At 41.1% G+C, this 22,135-nt stretch overlaps 8 protein-coding genes and 1 long non-coding RNA gene across 13 annotated transcripts; 5 read left to right on the top strand and 4 right to left on the bottom strand.

Annotated features, from left to right (window-relative positions):
* Positions 1-2: 2 nt before the first annotated feature.
* LOC127253306 (uncharacterized) lies at positions 3-1,982 on the bottom strand. The gene is made up of 4 exons (XM_051277823.1): positions 1,682-1,982; positions 954-1,564; positions 361-876; positions 3-287 (listed from the first exon to the last, which is right to left on the bottom strand). Exons 1-4 carry the CDS (start codon positions 1,980-1,982, stop codon positions 141-143), a joined length of 1,575 nt encoding a protein of 524 aa, XP_051133780.1. The 3' UTR covers positions 3-140.
* LOC127253307 (uncharacterized) lies at positions 665-2,279 on the top strand. The gene is made up of 2 exons (XR_007839243.1): positions 665-798; positions 977-2,279. It is a non-coding gene; the product is annotated as an uncharacterized LOC127253307 (long non-coding RNA).
* Positions 2,280-4,210: 1,931 nt separating this feature from the next.
* On the top strand, positions 4,211-5,902 carry LOC127253290 (uncharacterized). The gene has a single exon (XM_051277801.1). It carries the CDS (start codon positions 4,374-4,376, stop codon positions 5,685-5,687), a length of 1,314 nt encoding a protein of 437 aa, XP_051133758.1. The 5' UTR covers positions 4,211-4,373; the 3' UTR covers positions 5,688-5,902.
* A 227-nt stretch (positions 5,903-6,129) lies between these two features.
* Positions 6,130-7,318, bottom strand: LOC127253298 (uncharacterized). Its single transcript, XM_051277812.1, has one exon. The coding sequence runs from the start codon at positions 7,253-7,255 to the stop codon at positions 6,410-6,412; it is 846 nt and encodes a 281-aa protein (XP_051133769.1). The 5' UTR covers positions 7,256-7,318; the 3' UTR covers positions 6,130-6,409.
* Positions 7,319-7,765: 447 nt separating this feature from the next.
* Positions 7,766-9,307, top strand: LOC127253299 (oil body-associated protein 2C-like). 3 transcript variants are annotated; one of them, XR_007839242.1, is made up of 5 exons: positions 7,766-8,086; positions 8,197-8,279; positions 8,363-8,477; positions 8,573-8,987; positions 9,098-9,307. XR_007839242.1 is itself a non-coding variant. In XM_051277813.1 (4 exons), the coding sequence occupies exons 1-4, from the start codon at positions 7,804-7,806 to the stop codon at positions 8,839-8,841; spliced, it is 750 nt and encodes a 249-aa protein (XP_051133770.1). In that variant the 5' UTR covers positions 7,766-7,803; the 3' UTR covers positions 8,842-9,031. The 3 variants fall into 3 exon arrangements, 1 of the variants encoding a protein (XP_051133770.1); XR_007839241.1 differs by having other exon boundaries at positions 9,090-9,307; XM_051277813.1 differs by lacking the exon at positions 9,098-9,307 and having other exon boundaries at positions 8,573-9,031.
* A 973-nt stretch (positions 9,308-10,280) lies between these two features.
* LOC127253295 (floral homeotic protein AGAMOUS-like) lies at positions 10,281-14,166 on the top strand. Of its 2 annotated transcripts, none has more exons than XM_051277811.1 (7): positions 10,281-10,653; positions 12,602-12,745; positions 12,840-12,939; positions 13,022-13,063; positions 13,161-13,202; positions 13,338-13,546; positions 13,985-14,166. In XM_051277811.1, exons 1-7 carry the CDS (start codon positions 10,424-10,426, stop codon positions 14,058-14,060), a joined length of 843 nt encoding a protein of 280 aa, XP_051133768.1. In that variant the 5' UTR covers positions 10,281-10,423; the 3' UTR covers positions 14,061-14,166. The 2 variants fall into 2 exon arrangements, with proteins under 2 accessions (XP_051133768.1, XP_051133767.1); XM_051277810.1 differs by having other exon boundaries at positions 13,158-13,202.
* A 169-nt stretch (positions 14,167-14,335) lies between these two features.
* LOC127253192 (GDSL esterase/lipase At5g45670-like) lies at positions 14,336-15,815 on the bottom strand. The gene is made up of 4 exons (XM_051277641.1): positions 15,783-15,815; positions 15,281-15,467; positions 15,033-15,157; positions 14,336-14,959 (listed from the first exon to the last, which is right to left on the bottom strand). The coding sequence occupies exons 1-4, from the start codon at positions 15,813-15,815 to the stop codon at positions 14,414-14,416; spliced, it is 891 nt and encodes a 296-aa protein (XP_051133598.1). The 3' UTR covers positions 14,336-14,413.
* Positions 15,816-17,851: 2,036 nt separating this feature from the next.
* LOC127253293 (uncharacterized) lies at positions 17,852-20,665 on the top strand. 2 transcript variants are annotated; one of them, XM_051277808.1, is made up of 4 exons: positions 17,852-18,287; positions 18,782-19,749; positions 19,847-19,946; positions 20,247-20,665. In XM_051277808.1, exons 1-3 carry the CDS (start codon positions 18,185-18,187, stop codon positions 19,937-19,939), a joined length of 1,164 nt encoding a protein of 387 aa, XP_051133765.1. In that variant the 5' UTR covers positions 17,852-18,184; the 3' UTR covers positions 19,940-19,946; positions 20,247-20,665. The 2 variants fall into 2 exon arrangements, with proteins under 2 accessions (XP_051133765.1, XP_051133764.1); XM_051277807.1 differs by having other exon boundaries at positions 17,853-18,287; positions 19,847-19,985.
* Positions 20,666-20,724: 59 nt separating this feature from the next.
* LOC127253303 (membrane protein PM19L) lies at positions 20,725-21,891 on the bottom strand. Its single transcript, XM_051277821.1, has 4 exons — positions 21,408-21,891; positions 21,105-21,324; positions 20,973-21,018; positions 20,725-20,864 (listed from the first exon to the last, which is right to left on the bottom strand). The coding sequence occupies exons 1-4, from the start codon at positions 21,532-21,534 to the stop codon at positions 20,772-20,774; spliced, it is 486 nt and encodes a 161-aa protein (XP_051133778.1). The 5' UTR covers positions 21,535-21,891; the 3' UTR covers positions 20,725-20,771.
* Positions 21,892-22,135: the final 244 nt, after the last annotated feature.

Raw genomic sequence — 22,135 nt, 5'->3', positions numbered from 1 at the left:
GGATGCATCTAATAACCACGGCGGATTATTGCTGAAATCTATTGGTGGTACATTGAAATTTCCTAAACCCCAAACAGCTATCTATTTTGACTGCCCTGGGATGGGGTTGCATGAAATTCAATCAAATTTGATTGTTGTGGCTATGCTGCAGTGGTACCCTTCTTAGGTACGAGGATGTCAAAATTGCTGACAGTCCATTCTGCTACCTGATCAGGACGACCCATGTAGATCTCTGTCCCCAAATCTATGGATGTCCACTGCCTCCTTGCCGGAGGGGTCCCTGGATCCTGCAAACTAGCAGTTTAGCAATTTATATCAAAAAATGTTGCAGACAGAAAAAGGATCGAGATGATTCCAAACCTGGTAGAAGTAAAGGGATTCCGACAGCCTGCCAACATGGAGGTCCCAAGACTTGGGATCTCCAATCCAGCCCTCTCCTTTCTCGGTGGGATAGCCATAGTCGCCCCAGACAGGGTGAGGCAAGATTTGCAGAATCTCCTGTGGCTGAGGGTTGCTGTACGGATCACACATGGAGTTAGGCTTTTCTGCAAATATTGCATTTCCAGGGGCACAGTACATGTGGTAGGCCTCGTAAGGGAACCGAGCTGTATTGGAACGATGCACGCGGCTGCCGTTGGGGAAGGTGTGGTAGGGTGGGCATAGTTTGAAGTTGTCTGGATGGCACCACGACGGCGTGTCCGGATTCAGCACCATTTCGCTGTAACGCGTCACGTCTGAAGTCACGTCGCCGTTGCAAGGCATGCCGGTGTTCTTCCAGCAGCTCCCGATGTCGAGCAGGTAAAACTGGCTGTTCGGACCACCTCCTTTGATCACATCCAGCATGAACCTTACTTTGAAATCTGGAGATTCTGGTATCTGCAATCCAATGGCAATTTATGAAGAATCCACAAAACTAGATTGATAAAAGATCCATCCATTGATCGATCACTTACAATCTTTAACATTCCCCTGGTAGGATAGTGATAGCCACCCGAAAAACCATCGGTCGCATCTGCTCTCAAATAGAGCATCAGCCATGGATACTTGAGTGAGGTCCTGAGAACATGGTGGAAGGTCCAACTCCCCTGTCCTAATTCCTTCTCCCACGTAACAGAATGGTAGGAAGCATTGGTTTCTTGCAATCCCTTGGTCAGATCAGCATCCAGGTCCCACGAGCCGAAGAATCTCCCCTTGAGCAGAGTGTTGTTAGGCCCTTGTAAAGTAGTGAAGTTGTGATAGATCAAAGGCTGGTTCATGCAGCCTTTTCCAAAGCATGGGAATTTGCGGTCGGGGCCGTAAGGGGTGAATTTGAACCCGTTCTTGGGACACCTATTAGCACGTGTATCCATGTTGCCGCTCTTGAGCATGATCATCCAGAATTGCCATGGTTTGGGGGTGTCTTGGACTTGACATTTGTGTCCCAAATAGAGTTCCTTCTGTGCTGCATATAGATCAACAGCATTGGGAGTCTTCTTCTCCTGGATTGCTGCTGCATTATTCAGGCGCTGCCCCACCCCTAATCTGTTATCCTTTTCCGTAACTCTATGCACTAATCGGTGGGGGGCTTTGTTGCAGAGAGGGCACCTGGTTTGCGCTGACAATAGGCAACAGCAGGGAGGGAGATTCTTACAAAGATGAATGATGATCAAATGGAACAAAAGTTTGAGAGATTACTACTGACATTGACCTTGACCTTGTTTGGGAGAAGCTTGCGGTTTGTCTGTGTCTTTGAAGATGTCGAAGCAATCTGCAGCCCGGGGGCTTCCCATATTCGGAGCTTCTTCTCCAACTTCATTGCATTGATTCCATGACTCAATTGCCAACCTCAGACCATCCCTCGCCATCCCTGGATCGCCAACTGCGGATACGTAGTCATTGTTGCAACTTACCAGCTGCAAAACGGTTACAAGAATCAGCACAACGACGATGACAACAACAACAACAGGAGGCACCCCTCGTACAACTCCTCCTCTACAAGACATTCTTCCTTCAATTCTTGTCCATCTGATGATCAGTGCTGGTGCTAGTTTCGCATTACTACAACATATTTTAAGGGCCCTTCTTCCTCTACACTAGGAAGGAAGAAGTCAGAATTAATTTTCTGCAGAATAATAAACTAATAGATGATTAAGTGTGCAACTGCAACTGCTCCTCCGCTCCAACCACGATTGGTTTGGTTTGGTTGGGTTGGGTTGGGTGTCTGAAAAGCAGCAAATCACTTGTCCAGATAGAACCAATCTTCCCTCAGAAATAATTGGCCTGGGAGTGGGAGTTATTTATGAATGCACGCACGGGCACAGCTGTTTGGGTGATGTTAAAACAGTAGTAGTAATTAATTTCTCAAGGCATGCGTTCTTGGCAACAAAGAAATGCCTAGATCTTGCCCCAAGCAACAGAAAGCACAGAATTTTTTTGCTGTTATTATTTTAGTTTAGTGTAGTGTAGTCTGGGGAAGCTATATTCTCTTGTAAGAGAAGTGCAAAAGGAAAAAGCAAAATCCAGTGGAGGTTGTAACCAAGGCTGCTGCTGCGACTGCTTCACCAGATTCATTTTCATTGGGTAGGTCACCAATCTATCTAACTAACTTGGAAACAAATACAATAAATAGTAGTAGTACGAATTTATAGCCATATCTGTGTGGGGGGAGAGAGAGAGAGGGAGAGGGAGAGAGAGAGAGAGAGGCGTGTGAAGAGCAGTTGAGAGAGGTGAAAGTAAGTATACATCTTTTATAGTTGTGCATGTTGTTTCCTGAAAAGGGAACGGCGAGTAAAGAAAATGTAAAGGTGTTTTTTGAGTTGTTGTTTGCCTCATCGTCATCGTCATCGCCATCGCCGCCTCATTAAACAACACTAGCTACCGCTATGCATATCTTACATATATGTCCCAATCTTTGAAAACGAACTCTAAAACGGTATGGTATGCCTGCCATTATTATTGCATAAGCAAGCATTGGCAAGTTACGTTATACTATCTATATTAGTATTATCACATCTTTCTTGGTAACCAAGACATAAATAAATCATACATAACAACAACATTTGTGGAACACCAGAAAGCGCCTTCCTTACCCGTGTCCGTTATATAATAAAGAAATACAATGCACCCTTCTCATTGTTTTTAGATATAACTCTTTCAGACTTAATATCCATAAAATTTAATTGATTAACAAATCATGGAGTACAACACATCTCATTCTATATGTATGTATAATTAATTATATACCAAGAAGAAAATTAAATTAAAGCCATCCATTAAGCAACCCATCCCATCTACCAAAACAACATAAGTAGAAGGGTCTTACGCAATCAAGCATTATGTAATGAATAGATCCCAAAACTGAAAAATTAATCAAACTACAGATAAATACCAAGTTGGTTCTGGTTCATACATCATAAAAGTGACAACTACAGAATAAGCTTTACAATATTGATGGATTCGCCTGCCAGCCTAGCCTCTCTAGTCTCTACCATCAGAATCAGATAAAACAAAATTTGTTTTAATATTCATTCACAACACCACTATATAAACAAACAACAGCAGCAGTAAATAACGCCACCTTTTTTTGCGTGTAATGTTCCATATACAACATGTATGTATTTAATCTTGAAACAAAACAAAAGAGTAGAATTAAAATCGATAATAAAAAATACAAGAAGAAAAATATGTAAGCGAACACGCCGTTTTCAAAGATTAGCACACCATTTGCTTGTTTTCATTTGAAAAATTGTTTTCGTACGTACAATATATACAATTGTATATTTATTTTTTTGCATTTAAACTTGTTTATCCTACAATGTTTAAAGAAAAAAACAATAAAAAACATTTGTATTTTAAACCAACATTTAGTATTATTAATTTTGAGTTGAGTCTGTCCTACAAATACAATTTGAATATGAGATTAAAGAGATGTAATTAACTTAGGGAAATACTAATAAATCAAGAATTTGCAGATCAAGACAGAAAGGACAGCTGTTTTACAAAAAGGTCTAAAGTGCAAACTAGAAAGTGGGTGAAGTGGTCACAAGATCTATGGTGGGCCTTCTATTTTAAGAGCGCCTGGGATGTTCGGTCCAGGGGAAGACACACACACAGCTTATCTCTCTAGGTCCGGACCTGAGCTCCATGGAGCTTCCAAGAATCCATTTAATAAATTCAAACCCACCCACGTCGTTCTTTTATTGTCACTCTTAACTGTCCCTAACTCTATAATCCAATCCCTGTGGCTATCCCTACGCCTATACTAGTAGTAATACTACTACTTATTACTCTCTATGCCTCCCTCCCTCCATCCATCATTCATATTTCAATTTCAATTTCAATAATTATAGTAATTCATTAGGAGAGGATATGATGATATGATATGATACGATACGATGAAGTGGGGGAGAAGAAGAAATCCTGCAACTTCGTCTTCTCAATCTGCATTTGCATCTCCTCCTCCTCCTCCTACTTCCTCCTCCTCCTCCTCTTCTTCTTCTATAATCAAACGCGTCTTTCGGGGTTCCTGGTTCTCCAGGTTCAGACAAAAAAGCAGCTTCTTGTCCGAGACAAATTCTGCTTCTTCTGATAATAAGATCAACAAGCATCACCACCTTACTACTGCTGGCCTTCTTACTCCGAACGCGTCATTGCCCGACGGGAGAGTCTACAGCATGGATGAAGACGATGCGTATTGGAGGATCTCTTTCAGTCAGGAAAGAGTGATCCACCACCACCACCAGCAAGGAAGGAGAAGCACCGGAGGGATTAACCCTCTTTGGTACGATGATTCTGATCCCCCTGACTTTGAACTGCTTCCCGCTAATTCCAGATTAGTTGAGAGCCAACAAACAAGGAAAGCAGAAGAAGAAGTAGCAGACGAGCAACAATGGCCCAAGTTCAGCGACATGGTCTCGGACATAAAGAAGATGAAAGAAAAGTGGAAACTTCCAGCACAGACTCACGGGGACGCACCAGCACCATTATCGATCGGAAGGAATGGAGTTGGAGGAGGGAGTGCTTCATTGAATGGGCAGGGTTGGGGGAATGAACTGAGGCATAACTATAGAGATGGAGTTGACGAAGAAAGGGTTATTTTGCCAATTGAATTGGGCAGTGAAGAGGAGGAGGAAGAGGTTCAAATGAAAGGTCATCGGGTTAGGACTAGGAGGAGGACACCTAATACTACTAGTGCATCCTCCTCCAACAGCAGTTCAAGAAAACAGCCGACATTGCATCATCCAAATTCTGTCAGCTGGCCAAAGAATAGGAGCAGAGGTGGTGGTGGTGAAGGCTGCTACCACTACTCCCCAAGACCAAGACCAAGACCAAGACCAAGACCCGAATGCAAAATCAGGGCTCTTGAGGAGATGAAAATTGCAAGAATCAAGTGCAAAGATAAGAAGGCGAAGACGAAGAATGGAGCAGTGATGGAGGAAGAGCGAGTGCCGGTGGTGTTCGACAGCTTCGCAGTGGTGAAGAGTTCATATGATCCACAAAGGGACTTCAGGGAATCCATGGTGGAGATGATCAGGGAGCAGGGGCTGTGGAGGCCCCAAGATCTGGAAGAGCTCCTCACATGCTATCTCACGCTCAACGATGACGACTACCATGATCTCATCATCAAGGTCTTCCGCCAGGTCTGTCTGTCTGCCTCTGCTTCTGCTTCGACGAGGAGGAGGAGGAGCTTGCTTGCTTTATCTAGCTAGACTGACTACTACTACTACTACTGTACTATATTGTTGTTGATGTTCTCATTATCATCGGTCAGGGTCAGGGAGGGAAGGCAGGCAGGCAGGCTGTGAATAAAAAATACTCCTGTTGTCTTATCAGAAATGAGGAATTTTAGATCAATCAAATCATAATCATAGAGGGAGGTGTTGCAGCATTGTTCCTTCATTTTATTGTTTGTCGATCTCCAACTCCAACTGGTGAGACATAACATAAGGAAAGTCAAGTCAAGTCAAAGTGTCGGAATATACAGACGTTAGATTTTAACTCTTAACATACAATAATGCCCTGTTGCATATCAATAATCAAATTGGCCTATAAGAGCGTCGTGTCAACAACCACCACTTGCGAAGCACAAATGATTTAAATTTATTTTTCCCCATTTTCGGGGCTTAAAGGGAGCAATGAAAATGAAACAACCACCACTTGCGAAGCACAAATGACAAATGATCTCTGTTACTGTTCAAGTAAAGTGATTCCAAACAACACACAATGACAACCCTTGCTGACATTACATTGAACACACAAGACACACAATGACAACCCTTGCTGACATTACATTGAACTGAACACACAAGACGATGTTCAGTTCACTAGGAAAAACAAGGACAGGTAAGGAAAGAATCAAGAAATATACTGTATATAATACTAATACTGCGATACATCTCTATCTTAATCGTACAACGGAACGGAAATGAACTCAATTCAGCAAGGGCGGGCACGCTGCTTCCTCAATGGAATCATCACACCCTTGAAAGAAGTCCATAAGCTTCTTCAATTCATCGTCTCCAAGATCATCCGTGAATGGCCTGATCGGAATAGCATTGTCGGGCTGCAACTGATACGAATTAGGGTTATCGTCCACGATCATCACCCTGTCCAGATCCCTCCCAACCCCCGACAAATCCTTCACAAGCTTCCCATCCATCTCCCTGCATGACTCACGGTACAGCCGATGCGATATCAAATTCCTCCAATCCAACTTATCCAACACAAGCGACGCGTACTCTCTAATTCCCGCAGTGAACACCACGATCTCAAACTTTCCGCTCAATTCTTTCAAGAATTCATCCACGTATGGCCTCTTCAGAACGTAGAACTCCACCTTCTCCCCGTCGATTACCGGCCGGACAACAAAATCGAAGTTCGCCGGGGGAACGGTCGCCGTAGAATGCACCAGGGTTTCGTCCAAGTCCAGGAATATAGTCTTCTTCTCTGGAGAGGCCAGCGGAGGGAGGGGAATGGCGTCACCGAACAACGATCGCCGAACGGAGGATTCCGGCCGGTTAGCGGCGGTTTTTCCGAGAATTTGGTAGCCCTTCTTGCGCGGAGTTTTCTTGGGAGTAGTGACACGGGCTAATTTCGCAAATATCTTGATCAAGCGGCGGTGGCAACTGTGGATTGATTTGTTGATGGAAGCCACCACGAAGGAGGCCGCGGCGGTGGCATTCTTCACCGGCGACCTCTTCCGATTGATCTGTTGTGAAAAGTTCCTTCGGTTCTTGAGGGATTTTGCGGGGGCTCTTTTCACGATTCTGGACACCATTTTTAAGAAGACGAAAATTTCAGAGTCGGCTTGGGAGAGCGCTGTCGATTTCAATTTTATGCAGATAAAAGAGGATCCATTCCGTTTTTCAAATTAGGCTCGGCGGCAACGGTCGAAATTGCTTTAGGTTCGGAACAAATCCAAAAGTTAAAAAAAAAAAAAAAAAAAAAACTATATACCGTCGTTGACAGCTGGCAGAGTTCAAACCCCTCTGACCGTTAGGGTGCAGCCCAATGGGCCACGACGCTGCAAATGGTAATAGTACCTCTTGCAGTGATTATTGTACATAAACTGCGACCAAAAGTCGCAGACTCAAATGCGCGACATACAAAGTAAACACGCTTTCGTAAGCCAAGGAAAACGTGTCAGCGGTGGAGTCAGGCAGGCAATCGTCCACGTGGCAGAAGGAGCGAGCAAATGGAAGCCACCTCAACACCTCTGCGATGCCTGCGTGGCAGCTAATGGCGTCTTCTACCTCGCCCTAAATGCTCAATTAATCCACCGTCTCGCCATTTCAATTCAATTAAGGAAAGGAAGTTGCAATTATCATGGCGGAAGGTGAGAAATCAGCGGCGGCGGTTGTCCATGGGGAGGAGCAGATCCCGCCGGGGAAGGCGATGAGCGCGGAGCAGCACATGCTGGACAAGGGAGCTCAGATGCTGCAGGCGTTGAAGCCGGTGAAGCAGATGAAGCAGCACGTCTGTACTTTCGCGATTTACAGCGATGACATGACCCGCCAAATCGAGACTCACCATTACGTGACTCGGGTCAACCAGGACTTCCTCCAGTGTGCTGTTTATGATTCCGACGAATCGACGGGCCGCCTCATAGGTCCTGCAGCTTAATTAATTCACTTGCTTGAATTGATTAGTTGAATTAACTGTGTTTAGTAGGATCAAATTTGATAAATAGAGTTGTGTGAAACATATAACATATATCAGGTGTGGAGTATATCATATCTGATCGGACTTTTGAAACTTTGTCTCCTGAAGAACAGAAGCTGTGGCATTCCCATGCCTATGAGGTCAATTAGTTATTCTTGGTTCATTCATAATTCAGTAGTCTCGGTGTAACAGCAGCTGCATTAATAATAAATATTATGCACAGATCAAATCAGGGTTGTGGGTGAATCCTAGGGTTCCAGAAATGGTTGTGAAGCCTGAACTGGAAAGTCTTGCCAAGACATACGGCAAGTTTTGGTGCACTTGGCAAACCGACAGAGGTAAATTGAATTTTAAATAGAAGAGAGTTTTGCATGCGTTGAGTTTTACAATTATATATATATATATATATTACCCCTAATTATTAATGAATTAGGGCATAGGCTGCCGATGGGTCCGCCGGCGCTGATGATGTCGCCGCAAGCGGCGGAGGGGGAGAGGGGGAAGGTGAGGGAGGAGATGGTCAAGGTAAGGGACGACAAGTACAACATATCGAGCGAGGCTCTGAAGAGAAGCAGGGTGGAGATTGCGGAGCCGGAGTGGATTAATCCCCAAGCGGACTACTGGAAGCAGCACGGCAAGGGCTTCGCCGTCCACGTCGAGCCAGCTGAGATGAAGAAAATAACTGGCATTGACTTTCCGTAGCCAGAGATACAGATGAGAGATCATCTACCTATAGTAATTACTCGTACAAATTAATAAGCAAATCTGTGTGTAAAGCCGTCGCCGCTCTTTTGTTTTTTTTGTTTCTTACCATGGCTGGACCTGGATCTGGACGTGTCTTGTATTTTGTATGCATCTCCATCTCTCTTACCTATATTTTTGAACTTAAATAGGGGCAGGTCTCGTTATGTTTACATGTTGGGAATATATATTAATCAAAATCCATTCAGGACTATAGGTAGAGGAGTTTTGGCAATGAACGGAACAGCAGCAGCAGCAGCAGCAGCAGCAGCAGGAGATTTGATTTGGAAGTTTTGGAAGTGGTTTGATTTGGTTTTACATTGAACAAAAATATAGTAAAATATACGTGTATATATGTATATATAGAGTTTTTTCTTCTTGTTTTTTCCAAGCACAGGAACTTCAATATAATATTATTCCCTGAATCTACATATTTGATTTTAGAATTGAATTTGAACAACGCTATCATATCCCTGACCTGAAAGTGATGATAAACAGGTCGACTCATTACTCATGTATGTTATATCATATCTTCACCCGATTTAGTAGTGTAACTAACATATATATATCTATATATACACACACACACACATAAGAGTTACGAGTCGGTTAAACTTCACCATCACATGCACCAGACTCAGGCTCAGATTCAGACCCACTACATATACATCAACATCAGCATATATATATATAAATATACAATTTAATGCGTCTCGCCCTTGATTCTATCTTTTTTCTTTTTCCAAAGAATATCAGTATTAATTAATTTGTACCAATTTAATTAATTTCATTTGGATCACATATACATACACACACATATTACTCTCCAAAATCTCTCGGAGCCCTAGTGTTTGTGTTCGACTGAAATCTCATATTACCTACCTCTCATATATATAGTTAGTTGATGGCCTAAGAATAATAAGGCCATCGATGAAGTAAGTGGATGGATTGATGTACAAATTTAAAAACGAATAAATGAATGGCCTGGCCATCTATAAATATATTTATATAAAACTTTTGTGCCTTTCAAAAACTAACACGTGTTTTTCACTGGAAGATAAAAGAAGGCAAGGCAATTAGTTATGGAGGAATGAATTCAAGACGACAAATTAAAATCTATCTTAGTAATTACCATGTGATTGATTAAAAACAGAGCCACTTTTCACTTTATCAAAACGGGTGTCTGAAAGAAGATCGAGTCCCCTTCCAAATCCACTACAATAATACACAAAGATGCATGCATATATATATATAATTCCATTCCTTTTGCTCTGCAATATATAATCTATCTTAACAAACCCCATAGTTCCCACAAGGTCAGTAAAAAATCCTATGCATAGATACTTCTTCACACTTATAAAAAGGAATGTTTGCTGCCTCAAAAATCAAATCTTTACCATCTTTTGTTACTTGCTCGACGTGCATTGGTCTACAAAAAAGAGTTAATAATTTGTGTCTGTGTATAAATTTATATATATATATATACTTACCAATTGCCAGTCTGCATTGGTTACTTCAAATATTGTTTGTATTTAGCAGCACCATGGACTTCCAAAGCGATCTAACGACTGATATGTCATCGGACAAGAAAAACGGGAGGGGAAAGATTGACATCAAGCGGATCGAAAACACCACGAATCGTCAGGTCACCTTCTGCAAGCGCCGCAATGGATTGCTCAAAAAAGCCTATGAGTTATCCGTGCTTTGTGACGCTGAGGTCGCCTTGATCGTCTTCTCCAGCAGAGGCAGGCTCTATGAATACGCAAACAACAGGTACGAATCAATTATGGCTTTGCTCGATTTCAATTCGCTTGGGAGGTGTAATAATTAGGCCAATTAGAAACTGTCGGTTTTTTCTCTGGTGACAAGAATTGCCTCTTTTAGGAATTAGGGTTTGTTCCATCAAATTAAGGGCCAGATAGAGGCGAGGGTTCTTTCGTTTATCCCCAACTTCGTTGCTCCATTACATTTGAAGAGGGTTATATAGTTCAAATTAGAGGATACTTTAGTGTGACCTAGCTCCTTGTCCGACTGATTTCTTTCTTTCTTTCTTTCTTTTTTTTTCGAATATTTGGGTGGATCTTAACTCAAAAAGAAATCATCACGTCTCGTACAACGAAATTATATTTCTTGACAAAGCTTCAGCAGTCTTTCTAATTTTTCCTATTTTGTTCTTCCCCTCCACTACACTGTGCTTTATGGGGTTTCTCTTTTCATCATCCTGTTTTGATTTATTCCAAGTTTGGGTAAATCCAAAAACTTCTTGCAAACATAGGAACACGGGCAGCAGTATAGTTGCTGTACCAAGATCATCAGCTTTCTTTATTGCTCAATTTATTGTTAAGATTATCTTTTCTCTCTCTCTCTCTCGCCTGCAAGAATATGCGAGTCTTTGTCATAACAAGGTGTCGAGCTCTCATTTGTCTACCAATTTCATCTGTGCAATTCAGTCTTAACATCACCAAGGCTATCAATAAAATAGGACTCTGCCAAAAAGATGTCAGCAATCTTGTTGCAACCATATTAGGGTTTAATTTCACTTTCCTCTTAATTCATTGACTGGATAGACAGGCATTCATCGAGTTCCGCAAAATTGAATTTTGAATCTCCTAACTAGGTTTATTTAATCTTTCTTCCTTCTCCCTTTAGTTACCTTTCTGGGAAAGTTTCGATTTAGTTTAACTGATGCCACGCTCAGATCGATCCCAAAAGCAAGGAACTTTAATTTGGTTCTTGAAACAAATTAAAATTAATTTTGGATTAAAGAGCTTCTGGTTTGGAACCTGGTTAATTGCATCCAAAACCATATAATAAATATAAATTTATTTAATATAATCCACCAAAATTTTCAACAATTTTCTCTGTACTATCTAATTGCTAATGCCATTTCCTGAAGATATCTCGTTTTTGCTGAATCTAGGTTACCTGCTTTTGTTGTTCTCTTCATGTAGGCTTATTCAGATCGATTAATTTGTAGTTTCTACTTGTACACTTTTTACGTTGGGATGCATATGCACTAATTTGGTTGAACATTGAAAAGTGGGAATATAGATTCAGCTTAGGTGGAAAAATCTTTTGATCACGTCAGACAAGATTTTCTTGTTATTGAGTATACTCCACTCGCCTCTATCTCTATGCATGGTATCATAAGCCTAAACTTGTTCTGCCTTAAGCTTTACACAGGTCAAATTAATTGTTATTGTATTAAGGTTGAGCCCAATCCTATGGGCATATATATTTATCTTGGTGTTGAACGATTGAGTCTGTTTCAGGCTTTAGAATGCCATGAATAGCAGTGAAACTAAATTAGGAAAGAAATCAGACGAGTAGGAGATAGAGAATTGATTAATGGGTAACCAATCCCGACATATCCCCCTCCCCCCAAAAGAGTTTGAATTTTAATTTGTTAATGGACTTTTTGGTTATCTTACTAATACCATCTTTTTCGAAATCCATCACACCACGCCTTTCCCTTTCCATTTCAAGCAACCTTAATTAATTAGCTTCTTCAAGTTAGTTCTCAATGGAATTAATTTATTAAGTGGGGTCAAGTTACGATGGTGAGTTTGGAGACATCATGTTCATCGTCTATGTATATATATCTATCTATCTATCTGTATACACACACACACGTACGGATGCTGCCCACCAATAGAAATGCCCAGAAGATAGTAATTAAGTAGTAATTCTGATGATAATCAATTTGAATGAATTAATGCAGTGTTAAAGGAACGATAGAGAGGTACAAGAAAGCATCCTCGGATCCCTCAAGTAATGGGTCAGTCTCTGAAGCCAATGCTCAGTACTACCGGCAAGAAGCCTCCAAGCTGCGTGCTCAAATCAGTAATTTGCGGAATCAAAACAGGCCAGTAATTAGTTGGGTTGGATTGGATTGAATTGAATTGTTGTGTATTGTAAATGTAATGGTCGTTGATGATGCTGATGATATGATTCATCAGGACCATGCTGGGTGATTCTTTAGGGGGGATGTCACTGAGGGAGCTCAAGAATCTGGAGTCAAAGGTTGAAAAAGGAATCACCAAGATCAGATCCAAGAAGGTATATATATAATAGTATGAGGTGCATGCAAGCTACTAGTATTTTGTGATATAAGTATATAATTAATGTTGTTGTCTCGCAGAATGAATTGCTATTTGCCGAAATTGACGACATGCAAAAGCGGGTGAGTGAGCACTAGCTACTTAATTACATTACACATTTAATTCTATGTATCTATATAGAATATTATTATATACTCTACTATTTCAAATTGGCAGCAGGAGGTTGACTTGCATCATAGTAATCAGTTCCTTCGAGCTAAGGTACACACACCAATTATGAATGAGATCATGTACATCTAATTGTAATTGTAAAATTAAGAGTGGTCTGTGTTTAATCAATTGATTGATGATAATTAATGCATACAAAATGTATGTATGTATGTATGTAATGTGTAGATTGCAGAGGCTGATAGAGGTCATGATGAGCAGCAGATGGGCATGGGCATGATGCCGGCTGAGAATTCCGAGTACGACTACGAGCCGCCATTATTGATGGATGCCCGGGATTATCTTCATGTCAACCCTTTGCAACAAACCGACAAAGACGACGACTACAACAACAACGACTATACGAGACAAGACCAACCTCCTCTTCAGCTAGTACTGTAAGAATTGAACCTAACATTATTGGTATTTTATAATTATTAACAATTCCTTTATTAGTTTCCTACATATAATTAATTAATTAATATCATCTATTGATTTATGATCATATATATGCTGTGTATCATATATCTCATTCTTCTTAACGTACAGCTAAGCTAGTACTAGTGCACCCAAAAATGATCCATTGTGTAAATGTCTGCATGCGCAATACCTAAAGCAAGAGAAGAGATCCATCCCATCCGATTCAACAATATTATATATAGTTACTCTATAATAATGGAAACAAAGTATATATATATTGAATCGCCGCATCGATCATCTTGCCTTTTCTACATTCCTAGATGCAATATAATACTGGAGTATTAATTATGACCTTTTCTGCTACGGCCGTACGTACGTCGATGTTGTATTAATCAATCAATCTTACTATTGACTAGCATGAACGACGACATTCCATTCAAGTGGCGGATCTCATATATCGATCTCTTAGATCCAGTCGAGTCTAGTAGATGATGAATGAAGTTAGCTATACACGCACACATACACATCATGACACATGAGGCAGGCACAGGTAGGTAGCTAATTAAGGTAGATGGAGGAGGTGGGAAATGTCGGTGGGGTAAGCATCGGAGGGCAGGTGGGCTCTGAAGGCCCGCGCAGCCAGGACGCGGTTTAGAGTTTCGGTGGGATGGAAACTGTCCCAGAATGCGTGCTCGCTCCGGTTGCTGCAGGGAGCTCTCCCCGGAGCGCACAGCCCCGTCCGCGTCACCCGGCAGCACGGCCTCTTCACATTTCTAATTTCTGATTAATTGATCGATCCATCCATGCATGCATGATGTTAATAACAACAACAACAACAACAATTATTAATAATAGTAATGATCCGATATCCCCGGTGGCTGACCTGTGGTTGAGGAAGTGATGCTGGTGGTGTTGATGAGGATAAAGTTAGCGTCGGGGTGGTCGCGGTTGAGGGAGTCGACGAGGTGCACTAACCTGTGGTTGAATAGCTCTGCGTCTTTGTTGTAGAGCAGGACGCAGCTGGTGGCATTCTGGTGGTGGTGCTTCCTGACTTTGTGTTTGGTGGTGGACATGAACTGGGGGATGCAGCCGACCTGGCCGACCGCGTAGATGACCACTCTCCTGGCGCCTTGGCTGTAGAGCGCCCTGAGCTGGCGGGAGTAGTGGGCGCAGAGGTGGGCGGCGAACTGGGCCGGGGAGTAGCGGGCCTGGGTGGGGTACAACTGCGGGAGGAAGTAGTTGTTGATGTAGTCGTTGCTGCCCATGTTGACGCTGTAGAGGCACCTGCCCAGGTGCTCCCTCGCCTTGCTGGCGTTCCGCATCATCCACGCCACTCTCGACGCCGTCATCCCGTGGTTCAACACCTGCCTGTCCAAAGGGATTCTGCCGCCCTACGGAGGGACAGATTGCTAATTCATTCATTCGTGAAATCTATAATCAATAAATTCAATTCCTGGAGCGGACCTGAAGGCGGCCGGTCTGGTCGAGGATCCCAGAGCCTCCAGATGCATAATTCACGCCCTTGCAAATCTCGGGGCCTCTGGCAGTTGCGAATGGCGGAATGGCCTTCTCAAACCCCAACAATTCAGCTGCAACCAAGCATGGAATGGATGGGTGTATGCATGCATGTCTTGTCAAAATGACGACGAGTGTGCAGGTGGGTGTGTGTGCGTGCGTGCATGTGATCATGCAATGAATCGGGAGGGACGGACCAATGAAATCAGGGGCGTTCCTGCCGTTGCTGTATCTGCCGGTGGGGCCATCTGGATAGTCAATCCCGTACGGCCAATAATTAACCTTGGCCAATGTAGCCAGGTAGTTGTTGTTCCCGTTGTCCGTCAGCGAGTCCCCGAAGAAGAATATGCACGGCACCTTCTCCGTCACCTTCCCCTTCTCCTCCTGCGATAACGCCACAAATATTGATGATGATGATGATAATAATAATAATAAAAAAATCACCCTTGTTCCTACTATTACACTCAATTCTCTCAACCTAATTCCACCCATTTAATTTCATCCACATGTATTTATTTATGTTTTTCATCTCATATATCATCCATCAGGTCTGTCTGTCTGTCTTTATTGCGCCCGCCTGCCTAAGTGCCTATTATATATATATAAATATATTCTTTCTTTAATTTGTTGTTAACTAAATATCTATATCATTCTATACTACTCTATACGTATAGCAGGGGAGGGCATCCTCCGCATCACCCTTCTCTGTTCATTTTCAGCATCATCACACATCCATGTATAGATACATAGGCATGTATATCTATAAATATACAGGGTGGGACAGGGAGGAGATGATGCCTTAGCTACTACTAAGTTCATATACATCACTATTTTCTCTCTCGTAAAGAATATATTTATTTTTCTATTTTGAATTGCTATCGATAAATATTTATTTATTTTAATACTACTATAACAAAATAAAATATCGATTACTATTATAATTATTTATATATCCATGTTGTGCAGTATTAATTATTAGTATGTGTGCGCCTGAATTTAGATGTATTGATAGGTGGTTGTGTACATCCTATCCATGCCATTTATCTTTGCCAATGAATTCTGCCAAATCCTATATCATCTATCATGTATCTATATTCACATTATCCAGATTGTCTTTAAAATTTAGGGTGTATTTATTTAGGCCGGATTGGAAAAATTGGGTTTAGATTTGGCTTTTATTTGACTTTTAAGATATTTTTAAATTTTTTGTGTTTCTTTTATGTTTAAGTTTGAAAAGTTTTGATATATATTGATTTGATGGATAATAAATATAATAATATAAATATTTTAAAATATTTTATTCTTTACAAGATGACATATATATTATATATATATATATATTTTTATCCTATAATTATTATAAATATTAAATAAATTATTATTTAGATATTTTAAATTAAAAAGAAAAAAAAAAAGAACACACACAATGGATCCACAGACCCTATGCCTAAGCCTTGTCGGAATGTAAGGGAGTTTGGCGCCTAAATCCGGATGAACAATAAATCCACAATAAAATCTCCCCAAACCGCATTGAAGAAACACACCCATAGTTACTTACTGTAGTAACAGTTCACCTAGTGAAATCTCTCAATTTCACGTCTTTGTACTTTGTCTTTGTGGTTGCAAATTTATTTATTTATATTGCTCATTGACATGCATACGCATCTAAAATATGAATAGAATAGTGTATGATTTTAAGATTAATGTATGTTTTCCATTGCAAATAACAAAATATTTTTATGATCATTAGTTATGTATTAACTAATTCCCAAATGTAAGGCCACCCCATGTTAAATGTGGACATTATGATTACTAAGGAATACAAGAGAAATTCGCAGACGATAGAGTGGGGAGTGAACTTATGACTACGTGGTCATAGATTCAAACTCCGACGTCTCTAAGTCATTGGTTCGGCGGCGGTTCCCATTCTTGCCTGTCGGGAGTTTATCCTTTTTTATCAAGAAAAAAAAAGAGGCCTAAATTAATCATTTTAATTACACATATTATATATATATATATATATATTCAACAGATAATAAATTCTTTTTCTTTTTTTTGAAGGGGAGGGTTGCTAAACATGCAGAAATGTAATTGGAGCGTAGCAAGTCTGTGCACGCCCAATTGATGTTGGGCCCATAATTTAGACAACAGATTGAGGCCCAGTGTATTATTATTTGAACAAGATGCATTCGAGTTGCAAAAATTTTAAAATACCTCCCCCTCTCCAACAATGCATACTGAAAAGGGTGAAATGATGACGTAATTTTGGCTGCCGTTATTATATTTTATTATTGTTTTCAGAGAGTATTAGTGGAATATGGTTTTCTTGTGAAAATAAAAGAGAGGCAAGGAAGGGAAGGGAGGAGTGGGCCCGTGACCACTCCACCGACTTAATTAAACCTGCAAAAGATGAGACGATGAATCCGAAAGCGACGCGTTTCTTTCATGTCGTCGTCGTCATCATAATCAAAGACGTGTTTGGTAAAATTATTAGAGAATTGAAGGCAGTGCTGTAGTAGTAGTAGGAGTAGTAATTCCAGAAAACATCATCGTACGGTAGGGAGGAGTTCTTTGTATAGAAATTAAGTAACGGTACAATTACGTGGTTGTATCATACGCACACAAATATGAGCTGATATAAATACTTCCACGAATTCTCTCGCATTTATTTCAATTTAATTTACTCCTATTACTTTTACATTAAAAGGGAAATTCAAGAAAAAAACCGCTGCCTTCCTCAACCACCCACCCCACCCCACCCCCAAGGAAAAAAAAAAAAAAAAAAAGAAAAGATGCAGAATCGGATCCTATGAATGAATCCAGCACAGCAGCACATCCAGCATCCACCACCACACCCACAACCTCCCGTCCTTTGCTCTCTACCCCTCTTCCCTCGGTACCATTTTTGAAATCCACAGCACAGCAACTACTGTTTTCACTCGCTAAACCCCAAAAAACAGCGAAGCCAACCCAACCCAACCCAAGCATAGATTTGTAAAGAAAGAGACTGCTGAGGTGGTGGATTCAAGAAAAGAAATATACGGGACAGCGCACGAGACGATCCCACCACCGCCGGGTCGGTTTCGAAAGAATCAGGCGCCATGCCCTCGGGTTCCAAGAAGCGAAAAGCTGCTAAGAAAAAGAAAGAAAATCGGCCAGGCAATCATCAAGATCCATCATCTTTGGCTTCTGGGCAATCTCATGGTACAACAATCACTCTTTACTTTATTTAGCAGAGATTGGGGGTGGGGAGTCTTTCACTTTATTGGATCCAATAGATGCAGAGCCATGTGCCTTTCAATTATTAATCCTTCTTTTCAAACTTTACAGTTTGATTTCCCATTAATTTGCCCTTCTTGGAAGCCTCTTCTCTGTCTGGTTGGACCTTTTTTCGGTTTCGCTGTCTGTCTTGGTTGATGGTTTATAAAACTTGCATCAGGTAGTCTTCTGGGGATTAGTTGGGGTGAGGGTTTTTCTTATATTATCGGTAGGTTTTTGCTTGAAATTGTGATTGCGATTGAATTTTATCTAGATAAAGGCTGTGAAGTAGGGAACACTAATTGGATGCAGATAGATTTATATTTGTATTGGTTTGTGCGGTGAGGTCTCAATCTGTTTGGGCTGAAATATCAAGAGCGATTTTTTAGGTGGTATCTGAATTTGTATTCAATTGGTCTGAATGAATCCAAATATCTTAGGGACTGATGATGTGAAGCATCAAGATGACAAACACAGTGATGTTGGGGAGGTTGACTCTCCAGCGGCAGCGTCGCAAGACCTCCATGGCCACAGCAACGTTTTGGCAGAAGGGGTCCAAGAAGTTATCCATGATGAAAAGATTACTTCGGATAACAAGCCAGAGGAGGGAGTGAAGACCGAGGCTGTCGAAGAGGCGAATGTTGTTTCAGCTGAAAGGGAAGTCAGGATTGAGGACGACTACAATAAAAAGGATGACAGGTTTGAGCATGAGGAGACAACCAAGAGGTCGTATGATGGAGGTTCATCCAGGAGCTCAAGAAGCAGTAGCAGCAGCAGCAGCAGCAGCAGCTCAGACGATGAGTCTAGCTCTATCAAAAGTAGTCAAGCTGCCAAGGACATTCCTCCGTTGCTTGATTCAGCAACAGTACCCAACTCCTTGTCTGAAAGTAAAACAAAGACTGATGATGGCGTTGCCATTGAAGATGCAGGAGATTCGATTGCGAACAACGTCTCGGTTGTCCTCGACAGAGTAGAAATGAATATTAGTTCTCTGGAGAATTCACCCCTTTCTCAGGTTAAGTCTGTGATTGAGGAGACGGAGGAGAAAAAGATGAGTTCTTTTGAGGATACATCTGTTGCTTTAACATTAGACCCAAAGGAAGAAGAAACTATTCAATCTACTGAGCAAGTTGCTACAATTTCTGATCCAACGGTATATGTGCCTCAACCAACTGAGAAAGTTGCTACAGTTTCTGATCCAACGGTATGTGAGTCAACTGAGAAAGCTGCTACAATTTCTGATCCAACTGTATGTGAATCAACTGATGAAAAAGTTGCTACAATTTCTGATCAAACGGTATGTGTGCTGTCTCAATCAACTGAGGATCAGTTGATGGTTTCATACAATGTGCCTGTAGCTGCTGGCAAGAATGAAGCTGAACATGTGAGCAATTCTGGAGTTACTGAGGTGATGTCTTGAAATCATCTGGCTTGCTTATTTGAATCTACCTCATTGATTCAGATCTGAATTAATCTTCTCATTGTCTTGCTAAACTTTTTGGCAGCCGGTTGTTCATACTGCTCCACGTCCCGTACAGACTACATCCTGGAAGAGTTGTTGTGGATTGTTTGAATTGTTTACAGGGTCTGGTAGATAAATTCGAGGTTGTTATCCTTTAAAACTTCCATGCTGCGTTTATTTATGTAAGTATATCAACCAGTCATTGTATATTTCTCATGCACTAGACATTTTCATCCCTATTGGAGTTAAATGGATCTTGGAGCTTCAGGTACATAGCTGAGAACAGGATTTGTTTAGGGATCATCGACTTTTTTTCCCAAAATTCATTTACAAATTAAACATTATTTCATTTCTTCAAATTCACAGTTGTAGTTATATGCTTGGGATCTGTTATAGAGTAGTGCAATGTCTTCATTCTAAATCCCAGTCTTCCATCTGTGCAGAAGCGGAGCTTGGATAACCTTGGCACTTGTAAAATGCTTTTGAAGGATTCTCTGCAGCATGTATGTGATTGTTCATGTTCAACGATATAGTTCTGAAGAATAAGGTGCGGAGAAGTCTTCCAAAGCTGTGGCATATTGCTAGCATTATACATAAAAGCTACTTCTGGTGAGATGCTACTTTTAGTTGATTTTGCAGTGGATAGACTGGACTTTTTGCTTGAGTGTGATACATCGGATTCTTGAAGACGTAGTTTGAGTTGCTTGAGGAAACTCATCAAGTTTACAGTCCGCTCTTTTTTTTTTTTGTTTTATGAATTAGTTGTTGTCCTATTGATGATGGATGTTATTTGTTGTTAATATGATACAACAAGCAACATGCTGTGAGAAAGAAGTTTGAATCACAATGTGCTGTGCTGTTACATGAACGGAGGAAAAACATGGAATTCACTCAGTGATCACAATTTATGAAAAGAAATAAGAATCACTCAAAACACAAACCACACACTTCAGGCAAACTGCTTCTTCTCAAGTTCTTCTCCTCGAGACACCTCCATGGATGGCTGCGATGTACAGCAGTTGAGTGGCTGAAAGGATGATCATGAAAGCCTCCATTGTCCTCTGCACAAATATAACAGTGATGAAAATGAAAATGTTGCCGCTCCACACATTTGATTCGGTCCAGTCCATACTTATATTATTTAAGATGCAACTGATATGGGAACTTACCAAGCGGGCATTTCTGACGTGCAGTTCGATCTCTTTGCACCCGAATCTGGAAAAATTTTCACGCAACACACCTGACCTTAGAATAGATCAAAAGGTGGGGAACATGAATCAATTAGGGGTTAGTTGTGTTACCCCATGGCAAGAAGTGTAAGAGTCCAGGCAATACTGGCAGCAGAGACAGCAGCAGCCGAGCTGCCAGCGTCCCATAACCAAATATGGTTCAATCCGACGATGGCTGCTGCAACTCCGACAACACTAGCAAGAATAGCGAACATCACAAAGAATCCAGTTGCGCTGTTCCCCATTGGGAAGAATATTGGTGAGAAATGCGCTGGTAAGTTCAACCCTGGACCTGTTGCAAGAAACCCACTCGCACATCTTCACTGCTCTTCCTATCAAAAAGAGTTGCAAGAAATGAAAAAAAAAACAACGTACCAATGATGAAGCCATGATCAATGGCCCTGTCCATTGCCCAGCCACCAATCCCCAAAACGATGACGTACATGCACAAGTTAAGGAACAGAAGAAGCCCTGCAACAGGCTTGAGCTGCCCTCCAGCCATCCTGGATGGATGATGTGATAGAATTAGTTTGAATGATAGATATGGAGAAGGGGTTATGTTATGATATGTCTCTTCTGAGCAGAATGGGGGCTTTATTGCAATGGGTTTGGTTCCTTTCTTGTAAGGCTGTACGTCCAAAAGGCTTTTCTGTGGGGATTGATGGATATTAATATTGCAGTTGCTTTGTGTTCAGGACAGGAAATGGATTATTCTTTCCTCTCCATTTCTTTTAATCTAGTTAGAAATGATCGAATCTTCCATTTTCCCTGATTTGGCCAATTAATTATTGGCATGGCAAATCAAATCACTCCCGGCAGCACTTCTTCAACAAAAATGGAGTCTGAAATACGTGAATTCGCCACCTAACAGAAAAAAAGGTACCCTTTGTCATGGACAAATTTTTTGTGTCTAGCAACTTCTCAAACACTTAAAGGTTGCTATTACACTCTTTACTCGAATAAAAAAACACAAGTAAGAACATTTGTTAAATTCTAGAGAGAATGAAAACTAGTGAGAAAAAGAAGTGAAAAAAAAATGTTATTGCTCTCAGTCGCGAATTTAGTCAAGAATATTTTTCCCCACTTGATGAAATCAATGTCCC

Source organism: Andrographis paniculata, unplaced genomic scaffold (genome assembly GCF_009805555.1).
Source record: "Andrographis paniculata isolate CXL003 unplaced genomic scaffold, ASM980555v1 Contig50END, whole genome shotgun sequence".
Classification (NCBI taxonomy): Eukaryota; Viridiplantae; Streptophyta; class Magnoliopsida; order Lamiales; family Acanthaceae; genus Andrographis; species Andrographis paniculata.
This window is presented reverse-complemented; position numbering and strand designations above follow the sequence as displayed.